The sequence below is a fragment of the Ranitomeya imitator genome, chromosome 2 (assembly GCF_032444005.1).
Source record: "Ranitomeya imitator isolate aRanImi1 chromosome 2, aRanImi1.pri, whole genome shotgun sequence".
Classification (NCBI taxonomy): Eukaryota; Metazoa; Chordata; class Amphibia; order Anura; family Dendrobatidae; genus Ranitomeya; species Ranitomeya imitator.
Genome location: NC_091283.1, coordinates 398,978,300 through 398,995,365, shown reverse-complemented (window position 1 = coordinate 398,995,365; position 17,066 = coordinate 398,978,300). Strand labels below are relative to the sequence as shown.

The following is a 17,066-nucleotide window of genomic DNA, read 5'->3' as shown; positions in this document are numbered from 1 at the left end:
TGCGTTGAAAAAGTAAAACAGTGCTCCTTCCCTTCCGAGCTCTCCCGTGCGCCCAAACAGGGGTTTACCCAAACATATGGGGTATCGGCGTACTCAGGACAAATTGCACAACAACTTTTGGGGTCTAATTTCTCCTGTTACCCTTGGGAAAATAAGAAATAGGGGGCGAAAAGAAATTTTGTGAAAAAAAATATGATTTTTTAATTTTACGCTCTACATTATAAACTTCTGTGAAGCACTTGGTGTGTCAAAGTGCTCACCATACATCTAGATAAGTTCCTTAGGGGGTCTACTTTCCAAAATGGTGTCACTTGTGGGGGGTTTCAATGTTTAGGCACATCAGGGGTTCTCCAAACCAGACATGGCGTCCCATCTCAATTCCAGTCAATTTTGCATTGAAAAGTCAAACGGCGCTCCTTCCCTTCCGAGCTCTGCCATGCGCCCAAACTGTGGTTTACCCCCACATATGGGGTATCAGCGTACTCAGAACAAATTTTACAACAACTTTTGGGGTCCAATTTCTCCTGGTTTCCCTTGGAAAAATAAACAAATTGAAGCAGAATTAAATTTTTGTGAAAAAAAAGTTTTAAATGTTCATTTTTTTTTTTATTTCCAAAAATTCCTGTGAAACACCTAAAGGGTAAATAAACTTCTTGAATGTGGTTTTGAGCACCTTGAGATGTGCAGTTTTTAGAATGGTGTCACACTTGGGTATTTTCTATCATATAGACCCATCAAAGTGACTTCATATGTGATGTGGTCCCTAAAAAAACAATAATGTGTTGTAAAAATGAGAAATTGCTGGTCAACTTTTAACTCTTATAGCTCCCTAACAAAAAAAAAAAATTTGGTTCCAAAATTGTGCTGATGCAAAGTAGACATGTGGGAAATGTTACTTATGTATTTTGTGCGACATATCTCTGTGATTTAAGGGCATAAAAATTCAAAGTTGGAAAATTGAGAAATTTTCGCTAAATTTCAGTTTTCACAAATAAACGCAGGTAATATCAAAGAAATTGTACCACTAACATGAAGTACAATATGTTACGAGAAAACATTGTCAGAATCGGTGGGATCCGTTGAAGCGTTCCAGAGTTATAACCTCATAAAGGGACAGTGGTCAGAATTGTAAAAATTGGCCCGGTCATTAACGTGCAAACCACCCTTGGGGGTTAAGGGGTTAAATCATAATGACAACCCAAAACATCCTAATGACCCTGATCAAAAGTTCACATACCCCATTTATTAATACCGTCTATTGCCCCTCCCAACATCAATGACAGCTTGAAGTCTTTTGTGGTAGTTGTGGATGAGGTTCTTTATTTTCTAAGATGGCTTTTTGCCAAGAAGATTAGGCACTTTACCTCCAGTTCCTGTAAATTTCTGGGCTGTCAAGCATGAACTGCATACCTGAGAGCTCCCCAGAGTGGCTCAATGATATTGAGGTCAGGAGACCGAGATGGCCACTCACGAACCTTCACTTTGTTCTGCTGTAGCCAATGACAGGTCAACTGGGCCTTGTGTTTTGGATCGTTGTCATGTTGGAACGTCCAAGAACGTCCCATGCGCAGCTTGAGGGCTGGTGATTGCAAGTTTGCCTCCAGTATTTGCATTTACATGCTGCATTCATCTTTCCTTCAACTTTGACCAGCTTTCCTGTGCCTTTGAAGCTCACACATCCCCAAAACATCAACGATCCACCTCCGTGTTTTACGGCAGGAATGGTGTTCCTTTCATCATATGCCTTGTTGACCTCTCTCCAAATGTATTGTTTATGGTTGTGGCCAAAAAGTTCAATATTGGTCTCACCACTCCAAACTACCTTGTTCCAGAAGTTTTGAGGCTTGCCTAGGTACTGGTTGGCATATTGTAGGCAAGATACTTTGTGGCATTTGTGCAGTAATGGCTTTCTTCTGACGACTCAACCATGCAGCCCAGTGCCTCCTTATTATGCATTTTGAAACAGCCACACCACTAGTTTTCAGAGAGTCCTGTATTTCAGCTGATGTCATTTGTGGGTTTTTGTTTGCATCCCGCACAATTTTCCTGGCAGTTGTGGATGGCATTTTTGTTGGTCTACCTGACCATGGTTTTGTTTTTACAGAGCCCCTGATTTTCCATTTGTTACTCACAGTTTGAACGCTGCTGACTGGCATTATTAATTCCTTGGATATCTTTTTGTATTGCTTTCCTGTTTTATACAGTTCAACTACCTTTTCCAGTAGATTTGTTGACAATTCTTTTTTTCCCCCATGACTCACAATCCAGAAACGTCAGTGGCTGGATGAAAGATGCAAGAGTCTGTCTGGATCCCAGAAACTCACTCAGCTTTTATGCACGCACACTGCTTACAAGCAAACAGGTCACAGGTGAGGATGTTACCTTTAGTAGCCATTCACACCCATTTGTGTCAACTTCTGTGCATGTTTTCAGGTCAAAATCACCAGGGTATGTGAACTTTTGATCAGGGTCATTTGGATGTGTTGGGTTGTCGTTATGACTTAAAAAGAGAAAACACAGTAGTTTGACAATAAATGGCTTCACCTAACCACTAACCATGAGTTGAGAAATATTTGTGATATTCATATTCTCTGAAAAAAGGCCAAGAAAGCAAAAATTCTGCAGAGGTATGTAAACTTGAGCATAACTGTACATCATTCTCACAAGTCGTCATCATTCATTTTTGTGGATTAGTCTTGGTTTTTTAGTTTCCGACAAAATAAAGATAAAATACCTATGGCAGCCACCAGGTGGCTGCCGTTTTTGATGTGCACATTAAGTCGAATTTCTTTTTGACAAACTGTTTTGCAAATAATATTTGCATAAAGAGTTGAACAATTTTTATACATATGTATGGCTATTAAAGTATTCACTCCTTTTAGGTGTGGTTGCTGGTTCTCACTGTTCTTCTGATTCACTTGTCCTTTGTTTTCTTTCAAGGTCGTAAAATTAATTTATCAAATCACAATTTAAATATTTACTTCCCTGAACTTTTTGCCAGCAGCTTGTGTTCTAAGCTCAGGACAAAGCTCTAGGTACATTTATACCGCTGTACATGTTTTCTACATACTACAATTAGCTTTATGCTAATGGAATTTAAAAAGGAAGCAGCCGGGATAAAGTCTGTTTTTTTGTTTTGTTTTTAAATCCGACATATGGTTCCAGGGGTATGGGCCTTTTTCTTTAGTGCTGATTTTTAAATAGCCTTTCCTAAGCAGGCATCGCTCACAAGATAATTATGCAGCACAATCTATATATACCCCTGAGGATCGTGTCAGCAATGCCATGTCACCCCCACGATAAAGACCATAAAAATTTCTATCAAACCAAAATGCGAATATCTCTGGAGCTGTCTGTTGGATTAAAAAATAAAATAAGAGGATTGGGGGCGATAAAATAAGAGGAAAAACTGGCCACTTGCCTCAAGTCATCTTTAAAAAGCTAAAATGTTGTAGCGCAGAGTGTTCTGAGGATTTTAAACAAAGTTCTGCATGTTTTATCACAGGAGTGATTGTTTCTACAGTGTCACCAATCCTGTGCGCTCTTCATAAATCAAGTCAGTGATGTAGGTGAGGCAGCCACTGACTTGATTTGTGATGAGCTCAGAGTGATGGTGACATGGTAGAAACACTTACTCCTGTGATAAAACAGGCAGGGAATGGTGTTCTCAGAAAGCAGCAGTTGTGAGCCTCTGCTGTGATGCTTGCATACTCGCTTATCATAAGTGACATATGCTTCACCCTGAGTAGAAGCTGTGGTATGTGCAGGCCATGAACTGGAGCAGCTCTGCGTGGGCTGGCACAGCCATTACACATTTATAAGATCTCAGCACAGGAGCATTTATTTTTAACAGGTCAAATTGTAGAAATTATTATTCCAACATCTATTGATTAAAATGTACTTTTAAAGGGGAATTCTGTTCCCTTACCTTCCTTAGCAAACTCCTGAAGGTTATCAGTGTATGATGTCTGCAGGTCATTAATAACTTTTTGTGTGGAATCATTCACCACCTTTCTGATCCCCGACAGCTTGTCTATGAGGCCGATATAAACGCTGGGGAGGGTGTCATCTCCAGTCGCCTTCTTAAACTCACAATATTCCTGTGGAAACCACAAAGCAAGACATTTAAAAAAAAAAAAATTGTTCATTTTATAATTGAAATATATATATATGGGTAATTAATGCAATGACCAAATGTCTAGCATCAAACACGCAAATGTCTATCATCAAAGCTGTATGTCCACCCTATAGCTATAGGAGAAGTCAAAATATCATTTAAAAGTGGCCCTGACCTATAACAACCTACTTTTTTTCCCTCTTTTTGCTTTGTGTATTTCTGGAATTACATAAACATTTAAAGAAGTTGTCCACTTTTTGGGGACAATTTTTTTTCTCAAATGCATGTATTTTTAGCTAAAGATCATTTTTTTCAATTGGGTTTCCTTAAAAAAAAATTTGAACAGCTCATCTTTTACAGCCTCGGGGTCGCTCTTTTTATTTCTGGCTGCAAAGTGGGAAAACTGAGAATTTATCAGTTATCTTGTTCTGAAAGATAAGAGAGTTAGTCCAAATGGAGAGTTTCTGTTTTGTTTATTTTAGCTCCTTTCAGCTGATTTTTAACCACAAACCATATCAAAATTGAATGTGCCGGGGAAACATGGAGACTAAGAGCCAAACGGTGCAAAATTTTTCACAAAATCAAACTTCAAAAGTTGTTAGCTGTTTTTGGGAAGCCGAGTGAAAGCCCACAGGGACTTCTTGCCTCAATGTTCACGCATTTCATACCTGAAGGAAACAGAAGTTGCTTGAGTGATTTGCAATCCTCTCCACCTTGGCTTTAATTTTCCGAAGTTCATTGCATTTCTGCTCCAGGTGGGTCTTAATACCGTCAGCCTGGTTGATGGCCGCTCGCTCTCTTTGCTCCAGAAATTCCAGGACTTTGGAATGAGCCTTCTTCACTGCATCATGAAGTTCTTCGAATTGCAGATCTGTTGCTCGTTTTGCTTCTGCTACGGAGTTCTGCAAATACGCAAAAAGAGAGAATGGTTCTACCAAAATTCTGTAACATCTGACACTAATGATCGCCTTGCCCAATAGTGAACCCATGACAAAAAAAGCCATTTGAGCTTGGGTATGCCATTAGAACATGACCACCAACCAGACCAACTTTAGCCAGTTGGCATTTAGGACGTTTGTTTTCAAATAGTTTTTGCAGAACCCAGATTTGGTGACTTCTGGGAATCCAAGAGAGTTTTCATCGCTTCAGTTCTAGCATTGCAATGTCAATTAAATGGTTGACCATGTCCTTCCTCTTTTTTTTTTTTTACAATACGCCACCAAATTTGCAAGCAAGAGCCTTTAGAAAGTACTTCCAAAAGAAGGTCTACACTGGCTCCAAAAACACCAGGTTTGACTAATTTCTGATGTACACTTTTTGTAAAATAAGTGGTGGATCTGTCCATCAAACTTGACAGTGTTCAGCCTTAAATGGAATCTGTCAGTAGGATAATTCCTCCAAAGCCATCTATATGGACATGTAGATAGGAAGCTGAATAAAGTGACTCCTTGTTAGCTGCGATCCGATGTCTTATTCCAAAGAAATCCATATGTTTCTTAATATGTAAATGAGCTATTAAGATCTATGGGCCAGAAATAGATCTTCCTGAGAATCTGCCTCCAGAACTGATTGTAAAGGGGCATTACCAATGAGACATTTAGATCAGGAGAGCAGACTCATTACATGGCTCACACCAGTTCCGTCCCCTTTTTATATAAACTAATCTCTCAAAGCAGACTCTATGGGAGATCTATGTCCAACCCATAGATCTTAACAGCTCATTCACGTATTGAGAAAAATGTGAATTTCTTTGGAATAAAACACTGGATCGCAGCTATCAAGGCATAATTTTATTTCAACTTTCTATGACCTACGTGACCAAAGAGATGGCTTAGTAGGGTTGATCTTTCTGACAGATTCCCTTTAAAGGTTGTCCGACAGTAAGAGATATATATATTATACACACACACACACACACACTTTAGGCATAGATTGTCTGAAAATAACTAAAGGCATACTTACCTTTCAGTAGTCCCTCGGATCCAGTATAGGTTGCTCCAGAAGTGGTGTCTCCTCCGATCATGAATCACAGCACCGGTACAGCCTGTGATTGGCTGAAGCAGTCAGGGGACTGCTAATGTTTCTTCAATTACATGATGATTGCTTCAGCCAGTCACTGGTTCCAATGGTGCCAACACTGCCAAGACTTCTGAAAAGAACAAAGAAAAGTTTCGGAACCAGTGAGACCTCTGAAGCGACCTCCGCTGAATACTGGGAGGCCCTGAAAGGCAAGTGTGCCTCAGTTTGTTATTTCTAAACAATCTCTACCTAAAAAAAATAAATAAAATGTTTACTCTCATCTAAGCTATTTAAACCATGAACCACTTTGCTTTTCCTAGGAGAAGGTCTGCAGATGTCTTCAATTAGAATACTGGACTTTTTCCCCCAGAGAACGTCTCATAAGGCTAAGTTCTCACAATGAGATTTTTGGTAAGTTTTTGATGTTGCAGATTTTCTGCAGCATTTCTGAATCCATTAAGCTAGGTTACTTGTATTTTTTCAAAAATACTCAGCGTCAAAAACTCATCGTGTAAACGTAGCCTTATGGTCCACAATAAGAAGTGACTTATAAACAATTCTATTAAGTTCGAAATTTCCAAAACATGGATGCTTTCTTCCAAAACAGTAGCACACTTGAAAGGAAGGAAGCCAAGTCATAATACCAGACAAGTTCTTGGTAAAATGCAAAAAATAAATAAATTTAAAAAAAACAAAAAAACAACACAAAAAAAACAAACGTATATAATTCTGTACAACCCATACAAATGTGGATTTTGACTACCCCTCATGTTCTAATCAAGGTTTCGACAGATTGTCATCTCTGGTCACTTTTGGCCTCTCAAAGTTTGACTGTCAGCCCATGTGAGGTCGTCTCCGTGGACAATTGTTTGGCTACCTGTATAGATGCTGTGTTTGCCTCCAATTTGACGATCGAGTGTTCTGCACATTTCAGCTTCCAGTCGTATTCCGTGACTATCTCCTGAACTTCCAACTGGAGGAATGAAAGAGGATACAGGTTATTCACTGGGGCGTGCAAGAGTTTCCACTAAGGCATTTCAAATGAGCCTTCTAAGGAAATAGAGAAACCTAAAAAGCTTCAACCACAAAATTCATTCTGCCCAATACCCCCCCCAACAGAGGCACAACACAAGGTGAGAACAACTTAACTCCAATCTTAACCCATTCGCTGATTGGTAGGATTGAATCAATGGAGTTTTCGTGTGATCTTTCTTCAGGAGTGCAGAGTATCTCTTGACTTCCTGCTTACATGGAGGAGCATGAGCTGAAGGTTGAGTTTGGGACACCACCGGTCGAAACGTAGCACTCTCAAATATTGATATCAGAGATGCCTCTGTCTCTTCATAGGAGCGTAGAGGGAATGAAGCTGACCAGATCTAGCAATCTGACCAGCTTCCGAGTAGCTCTTACAAGCTGCAAAAGCAAAGAGCTTGCAGGTGCTGCTCTCCTTTCTTACGAAAATGGCTAGTATGGAGACTGCAGAGGTGGTCTGTAATCTAGGCTACAAAATGTAAACTATACAATTATTCTTTCATTGTATTTTATATTTTTTTTTATTTTACCCACTTAAGTTGAGACAAACATTTCAATGCGATGAGCGGATTGCTTCTCATGTCCTCAATCCAGGTTAGTGCACTCTGGCCATGGAAATGGGAGACACACATTTGCTGTGCTTGTGGGTTCCCCACTGCAGTGTTTGATTCACCCATCTGGCGGGCTGTCATCTGTGCAACACACAGGTGATGTCTCGCCAGCTCGGCTAATCATAAGCAGGGTCTTTTATCCAGAAGGGCAAGGAAATTCGTGGGCTCCCATCTATGGCCAGAGACCTGGGCCGTGGCTACGAAGAGTAGTCTGCTCATTTCATATTGTTCCCAGATCAGGATGATGAATTAGTGGCTAATTGGCTTGGAATAATGGTGGGAAACTCCACCCGAAACCAATTAGCTGAGCGGTTCCTAATGATTGGTTGACTCATGCCCCATTTATACATTTCCCTCTGACAGATTGTTAGCTGGGCTTACCTTTTCCCAGGAGCAATGAATCAGTTCGCTGCCTTAGCCCTGTACTCATCAAGGCAAAATGGCTTCTCAGTGCACCATTTGGCATCCGGCACCTGAGAAAAAAGCCCCAGTAACCAGCCATCACCTACAGCTCTGCACTATGCTTATTACTGCAAGTTAAAGGGGTGGGCTGGCACCTAAAATGTATTTTCTAACCATCTATCCCTATACTTTAACCTCTTTTATAACTTGCTTCATTATACAACATTGCATACTTCTGCCTATCCTGCTAATCTCTACATGTTTTATTTTACTTCCTGTGATTGTATCATTTGAAATGAGTCTCAAAATGTGACATCGCAGGAGGCCAAGACTGCACTTACTTCCCAGCAATGTCCAAGGCCCATCCTGGAACAGGACATCACTAGGAGGCAGTGCTGCAGTTACTCACTAGATTCTTGCATCGCCACCCCCTCTGAAAAGGTCCTGGAAACCAGTGGTGGACGCGAGTGCAGTGCCCGCTCTCTGCTTCTATCTCCACCACAAAGTTGTCGTCATCATCAGGCGGCGCTGCACTCACAGCTGTTATCACTGCCTCCTGATGATGATTCTTTGAAGGCAGTGGTAGAAGCTGTGGGGTAGTGGTGGTGTCACTCACTGTTTCTACCTCTGCCTCTGATGAGGTCTTCTTACAAATAAGCTACAGAGGCAGTGGTAGAAATGGAGAGTCGGAGCTGCACTCACATCTTCCGCAGCATCCATCACCCCCGACTTCAAGGTAGGTGAGCCATGAAACTGTAGTAAGTAACTCCAGCCCCCTGATAAAGTCATGTTCCAGGAGGGGCGATTGACACTGGGGAGCGAATGCAGCCCCTGACACCTGTGACGTCATGTTTGAGACTCCTGTGAAACATCACAGGAAATAAAGTATAAGAAACAAATTTGGGGATTAGGTAGATAGAGAGGAGTGTAGGGGAGAGGAGATTACACTGCTCAAAAAATAAAGGGAACGCTTAAACAACAGAATATAACTCCAAGTTAATGCAAACTGTCCACTTAGGAAGCAACACTGTTTGACAATCAATGTCACATGCTGTTGTGCACATGGAATAGACAACAGATGGAAATTATTGGCAATTATCAAGACACTCAAAGGAGTGGTTCTGCAGGTGGGGACCACAGACCACATCTCCGTACCAATGCTTTCTGGCTGATGTTTGCATCACTTTTGAATGATGGTTGTGCTTTCACACTCGTGGTAGCATGAGACGGACTCTACAACCACTCTACAAGTGGCTCAGGTAGTGCAGCTCATCCAGGATGGCACATCAATGCGAGCTGTGGCAAGAAGGTTTGCTGTGTCTGTCAGTTTACTGTAGTGTCCAGAGGCGCTACCAGGAGACAGGCCAGTATACCAGGAGATGTGGAGGGGGCCCATAGGAGGGCAACAACCCAGCAGCAGGACCGCTATCTAAGCCTTTGTGCAAGGAGGAACAGGAAAAGCACTGCCAGAGCCCTGCAAAATGACCTCCAGCAGGCCACAAATGTGCATGTGTCTGCACAAACGGTTAGAAGCCGACTCCATGAGGATGGTCTGAGTGCCCGACGTCCACAGATGGGGGTTGTGCTCACAGCCCAACACCGTGCAGGATGCTTGGCATTTGCCACAGAACACCAGGATTGGCAAATTTGCCACTGGTACCCTGTGGTCTTCACTGTTGAAAACTGGTTCACACTGAGCACATGTGACAGACGTGACAGAGTCTGGAGAGCGATCTGCTGCCTGCAACATACTTCAGCATGACCGGTTTGGCAGTGGGTCAATAATGGTGTGGGGTGGCATTTCTTTGGAGGGCTGCACAGCCCTTCATGTGCTTGCCAGAGGTAGTCTGACTCCCATTAGGTACCGAGATGAGATCCTCAGACCCCATGTTGGTGCGGTTGGCCCTGGGTTCTTCCTTATGCAGGACAATACCAGTCCTCATGTGGCTGGAGTGTGTCATCAGTTCCTGCAAGATGAAGGCATTGAAGCTATGGACTGTCCCTCCCGTTCCCCAGATCTGAATCCGATTGAACACATCTGGGACATCATGTCTCGCACCATCCACCAACGTCACATTGCACCACAGACTGTCCAGGAGTTGGTGGATGCCTTTGTCCAGGTCTGGAATGAGATCCCGCAGAAGATCACCCGCCGCCTCATCAGGAGCATGCCCAGGCGTTGTAGGGAGATCATACAGGCACGTGGAGGCCACACATACCACTGTGTACCATTTCCTTGTCTTAAGGCATTTCCACTGAAGTTGGATCAGCCTGTAACTTAATTTTCCACTTTGATTTTGAGCATCATTCCAACTCCAGATCTCTGTGGGGTATTAGTTGTGATTTTTTATGTTGATCATTATAAAGGTTTTATTGTTCTCAACACATTCCACTATGTAATGAATAAAGATTTACAACTGGAATATTTCATTCAGTGATATCTAGGATGTTGTCATCACGTTTTGCTACGGTTTGATCAAACAGTTTCAACATATTCACTAACTGCCACATCCCTGTATACAGAGAATAATCAGTATTCTGTTCTCATCCGAACCTTCTCCCCATCCGGATACTCCAACATTAATAAGTTATTGTTGAGTTTCCTTCACATCTGAAGGAGAATTTACACCTACAGTAACTTGCCCGTTGCGTAGCTACTTCATCTTATAACTTTATCGCCAATGATTACAGATGTGGGAGCATACACGAAGATATGAGGGTCAGTGAGCAATATCTTTGATTATAAAATGGGAGATAGAATTGTGCCAGGAGCTTAAATATCAAGAGTGGCATTTAAGGGGTTTTCCATTTTTCCAAAAAGATGGTCACCAAATTACAGAACTGTTGTAAAATAACAAGAGTCTAATAGAAGTCACCCTTAAGGGCTCCAACGTGGACTCGCTGGTACTATTTCTGTGATAGGCCATGTGCCCTCGTTGCAGATTCGTATGCAGATTTTTCCGCACCGTTTTTGAAAAATCCACAGGTAAAGCACACTGCGTTCTACCTGTGGATTTCCTGTGTTTTTTGTGCTGATTTCTCCTGCGAATTCCTATTGAGGAGCAGGTGTAAAACGCTGCAGAATCCGCACAAAGAATTGACATGGTGTGGAAAATACAATGCTACATTTTCGTGCAGTATTTTCCGTAGCGTGGGCACAGCAGATTTGGTTTTCCATAGGTTTACATGGTACTGTACACCGCATGGATAACTGCTGCAAATCTGCAGGCAAATCCGCAACATGTGCACATAGCCTTAGTGTTTTTGGTGCAGCGGTGACATCACATTGACAGCTTACCTCACCGCTGCAGCCGGTCACGCAGCTCCGCAGATATAGACGACATGAGCCAAGTAGGGTAAATACCAAATCAGATATTGTTATTTTATACCAGTTCCATTATTTGGGTACCAATTTTTAAAAGTGGAAATTCCATGTAAAAGGAATCCGTCAGCAGGTTTTTGCTATGTAATCTGAAGCGCATGAGGTAGGGGCAGAGACCCTGATTCCTGCAATGTGTCACCAGGTTTCCTGCGTGCAACAGTTGTAATAAAATCACAGTTGTATCTGCTGCAGATGTAGCAGAGCTTTGAATACTGAGCTCTGTATAACCGCCCACACCAGTGACGTTTGGACCAAGAGGCACAAGACACCTAGTCCTGTAGTGATAATCTCCTTCTGATAATACACTTTTTTATTGAAAAACAAAACACAACCTAGTATACGATACATCACTGGAATTAGGCTCTCTACCCCTACATAATTCTTCTCTCAGATTACATAGAAAAACCTTGGTGACAGTATTTCTTGTTTTTTTTTTTATGGAATTTTTCCAGGCAACACACAATATCCAATTATATGAAGCAACAATTGGGTTAGTATTAGTGTCCTGCACAAGGCAAATTAGTTGTTTTAAGCATGTTTATGTAGACGACCAGCAGTGTATGCTTTTGCAAAGTGTTATAGTAGTTCTATTCTTGTACATACGGGGCAGTATTATAGTAGTTATATTCTTGTACATCGGGGACAGTATTATAGTAGTTATATTCTTGTACATAGGGGCAGTATTATAGTAGTTATATTCTTGTTCATAGGGGCAGTATTATAGTAGTTATATTCTTGTACATAGGGGGCAGTATTATAGTAGTTATATTCTTGGACATAGGAGCAGTATTATAGTAGTTATATTCCTGTACATAGGGAGCAGTATTATAGTAGTTATATTCCTGTACATAGGAGCAGTATTATAGTAGTTATATTCCTGTACATAGGGAGCAGTATTATAGTAGTTATATTCCTGTACATAGGAGCAATATTATAGTATATATATTTTCTTTTTTTTTTTTTATAGGGGGCAGTAGTTATTACGTTTCATGAATTTGGCACCTCAAACATTTGAACTTCGCCTTCATCTCAGGGTTTGTGGATATAGATAATGACAGTCATTTTCCTTGTGAACAAGACTCCTCATGTCAGGCGTGGTCATCCTGACACATCATGCACACGCTTGTTCAGACATCCATAAATTTTAGAGCATTTTGACTATACACATTTTTTACATTTATACATATCTAACTACCCACATACATGAAAATGTTCAAGTTTTTGTTTTTTTTATAAAATGCATCTTAGGATATATTTGAAAAAAAAAAAAATATCTGCTGTGTTAGACATTGAATTGTCACACAGCTCCTGTTCCTTCCATGTGTTTTGGGGGGTATCACCTGCTGACATCACTACAAGGGCAAGTAAAGAGGATTGTGAACGACAAGATATTCTTGACAAGTCCCATTTTGCACATTTTAGGACCGCCGTCATCACTTTAAGGTCTTACCTCCACCTGCTTTCTTGCTTTTGCACAAGGAATCGGGTCATGGTCTTTGTGGTCTCCCGTGGCACACTCTTCACAAATACACGTCAGGTGCTCCTTACAGAACCACTCCAGGGGTTTATTATGGATACTACAGGATCTCAAGGCGGCTTCATTCACAGGGGGCACCAGCTGATGGGAGAGCAGCTTGGGGTTATCGATGTGGGGTCTGAGGTGGGCAGCGCAGTAATTGACCATGCACGTAAGACAAGTCTTCAAAGCCTTCACTTTGGTCTCCATGCAGAAGTCACACCAAACCTCATCCCCAGTCAGCGCCTCAATTTTCTCCGTGGATGGATCATTTAATATTTTGGATTCTCCACCTGCGGAGCTATTTAGCGTTCTCATCTCCTCTACGGAGTGGCTTTTGGCCACCTTGCCCTCTTCGTGGTTGGCCATGGATGAGATTTCCACGCAGCTTTGGCATTTGGAGACCGGCTTGGAGTTTATCCTTGTTTCAGCCATGTTCAAGTAACTCCCAGCTCCAGTCACAAACTTTTCTTCTTTCTCTCCAGCTGAAGATCAGGTTTACAGAAGGCCACACCTGACTGAGTAACCCAGCCCGAAGCATTTAACCGATTGGGTTCCGGAAAGCAGTGCCAACAGATAATCCCACATGACTGGGCTTCCTTTTTTGCAGTCATGCATTCCTTTTGGCAAACAAACTTGTGTGTGTGAATTTTAGCAATGGCAAAAAGAAGGACATGGACAATGCTGACATCAGCTGGTCTGCAAGAAGAACAAGCCGGAGAATGTGCCAAGTGTAAAGTGCAGAATTCATTCTAACAACATAAGCATGCAAATAAAAAGTGGCGCATTCCTGAAATTAAAGGGGTCCGAGAAAGCTGAAAAATACCCCCACGTGATCACACCCTTTGCCGTCTGCAAAAAGGGCAGCTATTGGGCCATTTTTTAATCATTCCTGAATCGTTTATGGGGGGACATCCCTGGGTGGTCCCAATTTTGCCAAGTATTTGATCACTTTTGGTAACTGTTTCTCCTCACTGTGGAAATTTCCACCAACCCCCATAGGCCTTTAATGGAACAGCCAGAATAGTACTGCTCTTCCTTAGGGCAATGCAGAACAAGGGACATGTGTCATGGACACCTCCGCTGCTCCTCCTGTTCTGAATGACTTGGGAGCTCCAGTAAATTGGTCATTATTAATATTGTCCAGGAGTAACCCCACCCTGTCCTCAGGTTGTCAGGAGTATTGTAAGCAATTTAACTCAGTGTAATACCAGACACAACCTGTGAACATGGATGGCGCTGTTTTTAGAAGAAAGCAGTCATGTTATAGTAAATCCTGGTCATATGCTCACCTGAGGACCAAATCCTAAGGCTGCACCACTTAGACTTTCAGAGTACATCATTTTTTGTACAGATACAAATCACTAAATACATCAGTGTCCATATATTATGTGTTTACACCTGATACCGGTGCCGGAGGGGTAACAGCCCTTCTGGCCATGCACAAGTCAGACTGTAATAACGTACTTTAGAACCCTTTTTAAAAGGAGACCTTACAAATTTGCAAATGGTGTGACTTACTTTGCTTCATCTTGACTCCATGTTCTTGAGATGCGGATTCCATCTGTAGGACCCACATCTATCAGACGCTTACGTCATGCCCCGGCCATAAGCCAGAAATGTGCCATGGGATCACCCTATTAGTGGTGCTGTGAGTCCGAGGGTCCTTTAATGTGAGGAATTTGTGGTGTCTCGGTCAGTGGTGACTCCATCATTCATGTGACACAATTGCTGTACAGGTTCCAGCGGCCGCCTGTCCTGGTTCTGGTCCAAGCTTCCTGTCCACAACTTCCTGGACATCCTGTTCGGAGGACATCTCATTGCCCAGATCTCTGCAGGCAGCGACTTTATAGAGATATTCTGTATTCGCAGAGACTTCCTCTACATCCCGGGCGATTATTATACACATCTATAGACAACTGCATTTCTTTAAGGCTGTGTGCACACGTTGCTGATTTTTCGCGTTTTTTTCGCAAAAAAAACGCTATAAAACTGCAAAAAAAAGCATACAATTTTTTTATGCATCCCATCATTTAGAATGAATTCCGCATGTTTTGTGCACATGATGCGTTTTTTTCCGTGAAAAAAACGCATTGCGGTAAAAAACACAACATGTTCATTAATTTTGCGGTTTTTTTTGCGGTTTAAAATGCATTGGGAAATGTCCGGAAAAAAAGGCATCAAAAACGCGGCAAAACGCGCAAAAAAACGCATGCAGATTTTTTGCAGAAAATTTCAGGTTTTTCTCAGGAATTTTCTGCAAGAAATCCTGAACGTGTGCACATAGCCTTAGTCCCGCAGCAAATGGTCCAGAAATCCGAATAACCAGAAGTTCATAATGTGGTCCCATCTTATTATCAGGAGGTGCAGGACTCGCTGCTCCCAGATAACTCGGGGTGGAGGAAGAGGGCACTGCCGGAATTCCATAGTTACTACCGATTCCTGGCTGCATTAGAGGGGGACAGTAATAAACTGTGTTGTGGGGGCACAGTGATAGGGCTTATTATTAGGACACAGTGGGTGAATGGATTATGGGAGCACAGTGAGTGGATGTGTTATGGGGCACAGTGTTTATATGTTTTATCATGGCACAGTGGGTGGACGTGTTATGGGGGTACAGTGAATGAATGTATTATGGGGGCGCAGTGGCTGAATATTATGGGGGTACAGTGACTGAATGTATTATGGGGCACAGTGGCTCAGTGTTATGGGGGTACAGTGACTGAATATATTATGGGGGCACAGTGGCTGAATATTATGGGGGCACAGTGCAGTGGCTGAATATCATGGGGGCACAGTGACTGAATATTATCGGGGCACAGTGGCTCAATATTATGAGGGTACAGGGGTTAAATATTATGGGGGTACAGTGGCTAAATATTATGGAGGCACAGTGAATGCATATTATGGGGCATGTTATGAACAGGTAATTCAGAACCACAGTGGACATTGAAGTTCAGAGCACACAAAGTGACCTGACAAATACCAAAAACAAAGGACGAGCTCTGAGACGTGGAAACTCTGCTGACCGCAAACCCTAATCCTAACACACCACACTAGAGGTAGCTGTGGATTGCGCCTAACGCTCCCTATGCAACTCGGCACAGCCTGAGAAACTAACTAGCCCTGAAGATAGAAAAACAAGCCTACCTTGCCTCAGAGAAATTCCCCAAAGGAAAAGGCAGCCCCCCACATATAATGACTGTGAGTAAGATGAAAATACAAACACAGAGATGAAATAGATTTAGCAAAGTGAGGCCCGACTTACTGAATAGACCGAGGATAGGAAAGATAGCTTTGCGGTCAACACAAAAACCTACAAACAACCACGCAGAGGGGCAAAAAGACCCTCCGCACCGACTAACGGTACGGAGGTGCTCCCTCTGCGTTTCAGAGCTTCCAGCAAGCAAGAAAAACCAATAAAGCAAGCTGGACAGAAAAAATAGCAAGCAAAAAATAACACAAGCAAAACTTAGCTTATGCAGGATAGTCAGGCCACAGGAACGATCCAGGAGGAAGCAAGACCAATACTAGAACATTGACTGGAGGCCAGGATCAAAGCACCAGGTGGAGTTAAATAGAGCAGCACCTAACGACTTAACCTCATCACCTGAAGAAGGAAACTCAGAAGCCGCAGTACCACTCTCATCCACCAATGGAAGCTCATAGACAGAACCAGCCGAAGTACCACTCTCGACCACAGGAGGGAGCTTGGCCACAGAATTCACAACAGTACCCCCCCCCCCTTGAGGAGGGGTCACCGAACCCTCACCAGAGCCCCCAGGCCGACCAGGATGAGCCACATGAAAGGCACGAACCAGATCGGCAGCATGGACATCAGAGGCAAAGACCCAGGAATTATCTTCCTGACCATAACCTTTCCACTTAACCAGATACTGGAGTTTTTGTCTCGAAACACGAGAATCCAAAATCTTCTCCACTATATACTCCAATTCCCCTTCAACCAAAACCGGAGCAGGAGGATCA

General features: G+C 42.4%; 1 protein-coding gene across 1 annotated transcript in view; it reads right to left on the bottom strand.

Moving 5' to 3' along the window:
• The window catches only part of TRIM16 (tripartite motif containing 16), a 29,778-nt gene extending 14,977 nt beyond the window's left edge, over nt 1-14,801 (bottom strand). Inside the window, exons 1-5 of the mRNA XM_069750611.1 lie at nt 14,601-14,801; nt 13,014-13,778; nt 7,014-7,109; nt 4,786-5,019; nt 3,929-4,100 (exon numbers count right to left, since the gene is read on the bottom strand). Coding sequence (XP_069606712.1) covers nt 3,929-4,100; nt 4,786-5,019; nt 7,014-7,109; nt 13,014-13,514 — 1,003 coding nt within the window. The 5' untranslated portion in view covers nt 13,515-13,778; nt 14,601-14,801. The remainder of the gene's footprint in view (nt 1-3,928; nt 4,101-4,785; nt 5,020-7,013; nt 7,110-13,013; nt 13,779-14,600) is intronic.
• Nucleotides 14,802-17,066: the final 2,265 nt, after the last annotated feature.